The sequence below is a fragment of the Rhopalosiphum padi genome, chromosome 2, assembly GCF_020882245.1.
Source record: "Rhopalosiphum padi isolate XX-2018 chromosome 2, ASM2088224v1, whole genome shotgun sequence".
Classification (NCBI taxonomy): Eukaryota; Metazoa; Arthropoda; class Insecta; order Hemiptera; family Aphididae; genus Rhopalosiphum; species Rhopalosiphum padi.
In genome coordinates, this window is record NC_083598.1 from 74,212,684 (window position 1) to 74,222,762 (window position 10,079).

A 10,079-nucleotide genomic window follows, 5' to 3' on the forward strand; every position below is an offset into this window, starting at 1 on the left:
ATTTTAGACGATCTAGTTATATGAGATAACCAACATTGGGGCAAATAAGATGGGTATTGTACGTAGTTATATTACTTATGTTCTTGTTATTTAAGAAATGAATGTGTGATAACATTAAAAACAAACGAAAACATAATATTATTAATTTTAATGTTATGAATCATTCTATATGACTATATAGTTGGTATGGTATACAATATATATTTATAATGTCATAGATTTATGATATTTGAATTATGTTTTACAAACTGTTATTCAATATTGTTTAATGTCATATTAATTATATATTTTATTTTTTAATGATTTTATTATTTCGTCGAGTACCGTTTGTAGTGTAATGTATTTGAGGTTTTTCAATTAATTATTTTTATTTTTTATTTATTGGAATAGGTTAAAATTGTATGAATCTAATAGGTATAGTTAAGTAATTGTTATCACTATTGGGTGCCAAGTATTCCAAATTAGACTATATTGTTTACATTTAACGTGTAAATTAGTGGACCTTGTGAGGACGTATATATCATAACAACTGTTAGCAAAGGATATTGTTTGTAATTTTGACGCTTTCTTTTATCGCGACGTTCCAAAAACGTAAGTGTATCATATTTTTGTTATAATAGTACCTATTACTGTATTATAATATTACTATTATTAAGTATTATTATTATTATTATTATTATTATTATTATTAAATGTTATTCTATCGTCGGCATTGGATCAAGGTCGTTTATCTAACCCACTTGTAATGACGTCATCGCCCGCGTACACATTTTACGATAGCAGCGAACGCAAAAGCGCGTACACACACACACACACACACAGCACACACGTACCACCCTTGTCCCGGCGATCGCGGCAATAAAAATAAAAAAAAAACCGTTGTCCGTATAGTAAAACGTGCGTATAAATACAGTACGTCGTCGGCGCTACGATATACAATAATAATAATAATAATAATAATAATACTATATTATTATAGTACATACACATTATTACTATTACCGTTGTAGTGATAGAGCACCCTCGGCCAGATCACCGGCACCGCCACCCCATTTTCATTCAATACGTCATATTACATTCGCTGGTGTGTGTGTTTTTAGTGTGCGTAAGCGCGTGAGTGCGCGTGTACGTAATATATGAATAATATCGTGTAGTCGCTGTATCCCCACCCGTGTGTTCGGCGAGTGAGTGCGTGTGAGTTCCCGGGACGGTCGCGCCAGATTATCGATTTGCGAGTTCAGTGTCTCAGTGACAACGCGGACGCGTACGCATCGAGACCCTTACGCCAGCGGGCGCGCTTCTCGTTCGAAAACTACGATACCCGAGTAGTGTAACGACATCATTAATATATAGTGTTGTTGTCGTTGTCGTCGTTTTCGTTGTCGTTATAATATTCACAGTTACACCGCCATCGGAGTGGTGGAGTTTTCACAAGTACGGCCGTTGTTTTAATAATTAGACGTTTCGCACGAAATCGCTGTGCACCAAACCCATTGACACCCGTCATAGTATTATTATGTACACGTTCGTACCTACTTTATCTTGTGTGTTTCGATAAAACCTTTAAGTATCGTGTTGATGCTATAGGTGCTATATAACAATGTACCTATGTATCGTTTCGTCGTCATTGTTTCACGCACAACTTACGACTATAGTTTCATTGGTTACATGTATATAAGGCTATAGGGCCTATATATACTAACAAGTAACAATAATTATTTCGTGTTTTGTGTGTACAATAATATGTCATATCCGTGGTTATTGAAGTCATAAAAGACGTTTGAATTTCGTTTTTGCTATACAGTCACTCATCGAATTTAAAATATTTTCGACAATAAACCTATGGCGTTCAGCACAATCGTTCTATTAAAAAAAACCCCCCCTAAATATTTTCGAATTACCTAACAATCAATAATTTCACTATAAATATTTGCAAATATTAATAACATAGGTACACAACAAATCGGTACTGAATTACTAAACTATGAGTTTGTTTTTTTTTAGAATGTTTTGTAAAAAAAGGCGAGACAACTCGAAAATCGTGTTCCTACATGCTATCATATTTAGTCAAACGTTTGATTAGCTTTCCAAACGCAGTTTTGATCTGTTTTTTACATGATGTAAGATTATCCTAAACACTGGAATCATGTCAGGTTAGTCTTACTATTTATAGCATTATTATGTATTAGTTAAATGTCTATACAGTTCATTACGCAATTAACGGCATGTATCTTAATTGTAACCACTTGGTTACATCCACATAACCACCTTCAAACCGATAATAATCTAAAATATTTCGTTTTATAAGTGGTTATTTACATATGTAGAAATATACTTACATACATATAATATAAGAATTATATACTTGGATTCTCAATTTTATTGTTTTATTGTCTTAGAGTACATAGGATTTGGTAGTTTACCGGACATAGTACATCGGAAAACTGTCAAAAAAGGATTTGAGTTTACTCTGATGGTAGTCGGTGAATCTGGTTTAGGAAAATCAACACTGATAAATACATTATTCCTGAGTGATTTGTACAAGGAACGAAATGAATCTAGTTATGGTATACCAATCCCAAATGTCTACACTTATTATTTATTAGAATATAACTCATATTTTAACGATTTTAGAACCCCCACAGACCGCACAAATTGAAAAGAAAACGTTGTGCATTGAGGAACAAGGAGTAAAGTTGAGATTAACCGTTGTCGACACACCTGGTAACTTTTTTGTTTCAACTTTGAGAGAGAAAAACAACAGCTATATTTTTATTTCAGGTTTTGGTTCGTCTTTAAGCAGTGGCGATTGCATTCGGTCATGCTGCGAGTATGTGGACGAACAATTTCGTGCATATTTCGCTGAAGAAAGTGGTATTATCAGAAAGAACATAGTCGACAATCGTGTACACTGTTGCCTTTATTTTATACCTAGTCATTGTCACAGGTATATTTAATGTGAAGTTGTTTTTAATATTTAATAAGTAATATATTATATTATTTTTATTCAAATTTATCTTTAAGCCTGAGACCAATAGATGTAGAATTCATGCTCAATATTCACGAAAAAGTCAACGTCATACCAATCATAAGCAAAGCGGACATGTTGACTGAAAAAGAAAAAATACAAATAAAACAACGAATAAATGATTCTATCAAGTCCCACGAAATAAAGGTAAATTTATTATTAATTTAATTAAAAAAGATTGTTATTTTAGCAGATATACATTATACGAGTATACAATATACTATATAGTATATACATATACATATAAGTAATTATTTTTTTTAATGCCTAATGATTTAAAACTCGTTAATATTATGGTGGTCCGAAACGTACATAATAGAAATATACATATTTTAGATTCTTACGATATTTTTTTATAAATTTTATTAGTTTATTAATCTTTTTAAACATATAATAATAAATTAAATATACTTTATTTACTATAGTCGTACAACAAAGTCTAAAAAACATAATATATTATATATTTATATTCAGTGAAAATAGGTGTTTTAAACTTATATCACGATTCAAATTTAATGTAGGTATCACATTTAGATACACTATATGAATTTATATTTTTTAAATTATACACTGTATAGCAAATAGATAATAATTTATTATAAAATAATAATTGTTCACCCATGACAAACGTAGAATTTAAATGACGAATATCGATAGCTGCAGATATGACTATATAATATACTATATCGAACGAATAAATAATTATTATTCAATAACAAATTAAAATCTGTGACATTGAATTATATTACCAAAATTAACTAATATGATTTTGATTATGTACGTGGTTCAGATTTATCAACTACCAGATTGCGATAGTGACGAAGATGAAGACTTCAAACAGCAGGACAAAGAGTTGAAAGCATGCTTACCGTTTGCTGTAGTTGGAAGTAATACGGTTTTGGAAGTTAACGGGAAAAAAATACGAGGAAGGCAATATGATTGGGGCATAGTAGAAGGTAGAAACATTTGGATACTTAATAAATTGTTTATATATTTACCTATACATTATTTTTAGAATAGTTAACACAGAGAAAATATATAAATATAGTTGATAACACGCGAGTGTGTACATAAGTTATTATGATGTTCATTAAACATAATGAGTGTTTATAACATTATGCTATATTTTCAGTGGATAACCCAGCACATAGCGATTTCACTAAACTTCGGAATATGCTAATATCCACACACATGCCCGATTTAAAAGAAGTCACTGAGGATGTTCATTATGAAAATTTCCGCACACAATTGATTTCAAAAATATCACAACAAGCATTTAAAGACAGAGGGTAAATATTATAAAAAACATAATATTAGTATAATATAATAAATGAATACATATTGTCGGTTTTGTGTATAGAAAACTAAAAAGAGATTCAATACCAAAACTGCTACCAGCACTCGATGAAACGGATATTTTATTGATTCAAAAAGAAGAAGAAGTAAGTAATAGTATTCATGTTTAAATTTTTGAACGGTATGTGAATAATATAAACCACCAGTTATATTATTTATTTCATCAATGACAATATTTTATTTTATAATTATTTAAAATATTGTCAATTATTATACTTATAAACAGTTAGATAATATGATTTGGTTCATTGTTAAACGAAATATAATTAATTCACAATTTAGATCCGCCGCATGCAAGATATCCTCGTCCAGATGCAAGATAAACTAAAGACCAACAACGAAAAAAGCAATCATAACCTATACTTAGCAGCTCAAAAATCACTGGAAAACGAAAACAAAAAAATTGAAAACGTTATCAACGTTTAATCTAAAATAATAAAATATTATAGTAAGATTTAATATTGTTTACAATTATATAGTAAAGTCTTGTATATTATAGGACATATTGTATTAATTTGGTGTTCAACTTGAAAAAGTATTTCTATTTCTATTTTACATTTTTTTATAATATCATAATATTATTTGGTTTATTGACTTTGAATTCGTTGTCGTTTTATATAATATAGCCGTGTAAAAGAATACACTATTATTATTGTATTATAACATTATATTATTTTTGTTTAAATTTATACTATAAATTATAGTAGACATGGTAAACAATTAACATAGGGACTAAAACAGTAGGTACTTCGTGGTTTAACTTTTAAGATTGTTTAGAAATGTATATATTATCATCACAAAATAAACTCTTGATCGGTTAAGATTGAATTATTGTTGATTTCAATGTTTACACGATGTGAACATCAGTCGTATAAACAAAATAAATTAATAAATAACGAACCCGAATTTTACAGTTTCTAGTATTTTATAAACATGTCATTTTTTTTTTAAACTAATAACAAATTTAAATATTCAGAGTTCAGACATACACTATTTACTATACTTATAACTATATTAATATCAAATCAAACTATAAACTCAAATAAATAAGTATAAATGTGTTAGTTATTCTTTTTGAAAAAAATTGTATTTTTTAGCACTTGTGTTGTAGGTAGGTATATGATAATGTTTTTTATGTTCCTCCGTTTCATGAAATTTTACGTAATTTAGCAGTCAGAGTGGAACATGACTCAACTAATATGTTATAGCTGTAAACATATTAATATAATATTATTATTTTATGAAAATAAAAAAACCGGGCACAGGTTTCTGTAATTTATTTTCTCCCGACAAACTAGATAGATAAATACAATATTACAATATAGTCTATTTATATGTCAATACGTATATTATATCGGTACCTATAGATATTGTCCAATAAACACAATGTACGACAAACTAGATGGACGTACAAACACAGGTGTACTTGTAAATGTATATTATATTATATATTATAATATATAGGTATATAATCTTATATTCTTATGCATATAAATATGGCGGCCTTTAAGCTGTCATAGCGCCACACGCTATTATTATTATAAATATGTATGTCACATGTACAATATTAATTTTAATAATTATTACGAGTGATGATAAATTTTAATAGTTGACAATAATTCATTATCGTGGAGTGCCAAGTGGAAAAAAAAACAGTCACATAAACACGCGTATGTAATCGTGTGTCATATTATAAGTATTATACATACTAATTTACTAATATAATATAAACGACTAATATTATATTAGCTTAATGTTATATACTATTTACTATATTTAGTATACACTGGTATGCTGTTACATTATGACAGTATAGTAGCAATAGTTTTAAGGTGAAAAAAACCTTTTTTATTATCTGTAATGTTTATGGAAAATTTTTCACAAAACGGTAGATATTGTATATTCACTGAGAAGTGCAATGATGCAATGATTGATTTGGTTTTTTTTTTTGTATGGTATAAAGCCATAAAGGATATCCTGCATGCACTGTTTCTAATGTTTCTATTTACTCCTTATTAATATTACCGTCGTAAGAGTTATTTTTACTTTATAGTATATATATACACGTTGTGTAATGCATAGAAATTATGGTTGTACTCTTGCAACTATATGTAGGATAAATATCTGCTATTGGCAAAAAATAGAGGAATAATATAAAAATGAAAATTTAGTAATTACGATCAATTGTATTATGTAATGGTATTATGGTATAATACAATCGGTACTGTAAGCACCGGTCGATTATTTAGATCGTTCGGAAACCCTAAATTTGTAATGGTGCTCACGTGAAATTTTATCAATATAAATGCATACAACTATGAACTAATCATTAATATTTAATTGTATTATTAATTTTTAATTGTTCTGTTTCATGTTACAATCAGTATCAACTATCAATATATTTTAAAGATTGCAGTAGATCAAATATATATAAATATCTATATATATACGAATTATACACGTATATTGTCAAAATAAAATAATAAGCAAGATACCTAATATATGACTATATTGTATTCTGTGTTGTTGCACTCGACTAAAAATAACGTTAGTTTATTATAATTATTAAAAATTAAAAGGTATATTTAAATCTACGTATAGGTAAAACAAAAGCGTGTATAAAATGATAAAATTTAACTATCTGCAGTTTGTACCTATATAATAATGTTTAAAAGTGTTATTAACATTTTATACTTTTGTAGACATGATAAAGTAAACACCGCACACCAGTTTTGTACGCGTTCAATAAATGGTAAACAATAAGACGATTCGTCATCAATCATGGTTGCAAGTAATAAAAATCGTACGATATATGAGTTCACTGCTCATACTCGTATTATTCGTATTGTCTCCTCATAAACTTTTAAATTTAACATATACAGACCAGTAGACCAGTAGACCACCCATTTTGCCTTCACTTTTATTTCTGTTAAAAATAACATTGCTTTCGTTTGAGACTTTGAGTTATATAATACATGGTATGATGTTCCAAACCGACAAAACCGTAATTTTCAATTTTCCTTTATTGAAATACATAAAACGCGATAAGGTAGGTAAATATAATAGGCAATAACATTATAAAACAATTGTTTAACTACAATTCTTATATTATGGTCCAAGCATAGAATTTTTCCTATATAGTTGACAAAAAATATAAATTTAAATTTTTCTACATTAGGTACAATATAAAATAATAAAATAAAAATAATATCATTGATTTTCTTATCTTACATTATTGTGTGTGCTTTGTATTATTTGTATTATTGGTTAAGTATTATAATAAATATTCATAAATACATATGTTATGTTATTAGTTATTACTTATTACTGTAGGTGTGGGTGTAGTCCAGTAGCTGAGTGGTGACACCCCAGAAATGTATCTAAACGTAAACAGTTATATATTATTGATTATTACGTATTTTTTTTTTCGTTTTCGGCGATAATTTTTAATTTTATCTAATGTACCAAAATATACAACAATGATATTGTATATTATATATATATTATTTTCACGTTAAAAGGTTTAATTAAATATTTTAGTTGGATGACTGATGACTTAAACATGACTATATATACCGAAGTCCTAAATAATTATTTTTAGCTATAAATTCTAAATTTCTCATCTTTTCGGTACGCACATGCGTAATACAACTTATTTTTTTTTTAAATGGCAAAACCATTTTTTTTTACAAATTCCGGTAGAGTAGGTATTTTTTTTTTTAAACTGTACAAAAAGTTTTTTTCTGATTACAAAATTGTCAACTAAAATTTAATATTTACGAAGAATTTGTTTTTGACGGAATTTTAACTATAATCAACTTATATACTCGAAAATCCAGACAGAAATATACACTTATTTATTTTAATAATTTGAGAGAAAATCAAATATATACAGCCACAATATTATAATTTTTAAAAAGTTTGGAATGTCAAAACGGAAACTGAATAATTTATTAGATAGTTGAAAATAATAATTACTAATAAATTAATTTTAATTTTAAATTCGTATTGTATTAATTTGTATTATTTTCATTATACCTACCTTCAATATTTAGCTATCTTATTTCAAAAGTATGAATGGCGAAAATAAGAGTAAATTATCGAAACAACTAAAGGTTTATTGACTTGTGAGTTTGTTAAATCTGTCTACAAACAATTATTTGACAATATCATGCATAAATAATATTATTATGATTTTCGAATATAAGTTGAACATATAGTTAACATTTCGTTAAAAACAGATTATTCGTAAATAATACATTTCAACGTTAAATTGCATTTGCTAATTTTGTAATTAGAAAAAAACGTTTGATACAAAAACTGCATTAAAAAAATGATGGTGTTACCTTTAAAAAAACCTTTCGAAAAAAACTGCGAATTGCTTAATACGATAGTGGTATCATTGTATCAAACATGTGGATTGCGTGCTCGTACATGCAGCCGGCAAACTAACCGGCCGGCTTCTTAAAACTAGAAAAATATATTAAATAACAGAAAATTAATGAAATTAAAATGTTAAACGTCCACATTTTCAGAAAAATGAACTCTTAAAAATAGCTATCTTCAATTTTTTTTTTAACTTTTTTACCAAAACATAAAATATTTGTACTGCTTATCCCTGTGAATTATGATATTTCCATTATTTCAGGAGTTATCTATTGCAATTTGCAATGGGTAAATCCTCACAGGACACTGTATATAAATATACATTAAATTAAATTGTTTTTTGTCGTCACCATATCTTATAGATATAGGTAGATACACACTATATCGTTATATCACAAGTTCCAAAACGAATCGAAGGAGCGGAGATTTGGTATTAACCTTTTATTTTTTTAATTCTAGTTCTTGGAAAATAAAAATTAAGGGTAAAATTCAGAGTTCCGGTTAAGACCAGTTATAATTGACTCAATTTTTTTTTTTTTGATTTAATTATATAATATTTATACATCAAAATTAAATATAAATATATAATTAGCCATTTGAGTATTAAGATTTTTCGAGAAATAAACTATTTTATATAAAAATAAACAATAATATTACTTAATCAAAGCATTATACTAATACATGAAAAATCATAGGTAAAAAACAAAATTAATGACCATTGTAAAACCAATATTTTTTTTCCCCATTACAATTAATATAAGTTTTCATATTATATTTTTTTATAACACTTATACAGTCAATGCATTTTTAAAATATCGACTTTGTACTTTATAATCACGTTATGTTTCTATTAAAAATATGTCATAATATATAGGTACTAAAATTGAACACTTTTTTACGATTAGAGGTATATAAGATTTATTTTCTTATAATATTTTAATATTATGTTTAATTTAAAATGTTTGTTTTTTTTTTTTGTTTATAATATTTTGATAAATATTATTTCGTGTAAACTTATTTAATAAATTTTAACTTGAACAAAGTTAATTTTTGACGTATTTTATGCAAATCAATAGTGAAAGCGAGAAATTAATATGAAATGCATTTTTTGTGTGCGGCACGCAAATATTCTACACATTTTTGAATTTCCCGCCATGTCGTTGACATTCCCGCTAACTGAAATTACTGACTGCGTTGGTACCTCTGTACTCCGTGGAAGATACGGCAGTGGCGGGCCGGTCGGACGATCGGATTGGCAGGCGGGCGACGGTGGCGTGCGTCATCGGTTTTGGTAACCACTGATTCTGAT

At 27.5% G+C, this 10,079-nt stretch overlaps 1 protein-coding gene across 1 annotated transcript; it reads left to right on the plus strand.

Annotated features, from left to right (window-relative positions):
• Nucleotides 1–1,229: 1,229 nt before the first annotated feature.
• Nucleotides 1,230–5,212, plus strand: LOC132921633 (septin-2A). Its single transcript, XM_060984767.1, has 10 exons — nucleotides 1,230–1,434; nucleotides 2,005–2,153; nucleotides 2,400–2,567; nucleotides 2,635–2,724; nucleotides 2,782–2,947; nucleotides 3,025–3,175; nucleotides 3,819–3,984; nucleotides 4,161–4,317; nucleotides 4,389–4,470; nucleotides 4,667–5,212. Exons 2-10 carry the CDS (start codon nucleotides 2,147–2,149, stop codon nucleotides 4,808–4,810), a joined length of 1,131 nt encoding a protein of 376 aa, XP_060840750.1. The 5' UTR covers nucleotides 1,230–1,434; nucleotides 2,005–2,146; the 3' UTR covers nucleotides 4,811–5,212.
• The last annotated feature ends 4,867 nt before the right edge of the window (nucleotides 5,213–10,079 follow it).

Excerpts from the sequence above, each read along its gene's own strand:
- LOC132921633 (XM_060984767.1), top strand. Across the intron at positions 2,568-2,634 it reads ACGAAATGAATCTAGTTATG|AACCCCCACAGACCGCACAA; the intron begins GTATACCAATCC and ends TAACGATTTTAG. Across the intron at positions 3,985-4,160 it reads TGATTGGGGCATAGTAGAAG|TGGATAACCCAGCACATAGC; the intron begins GTAGAAACATTT and ends CTATATTTTCAG.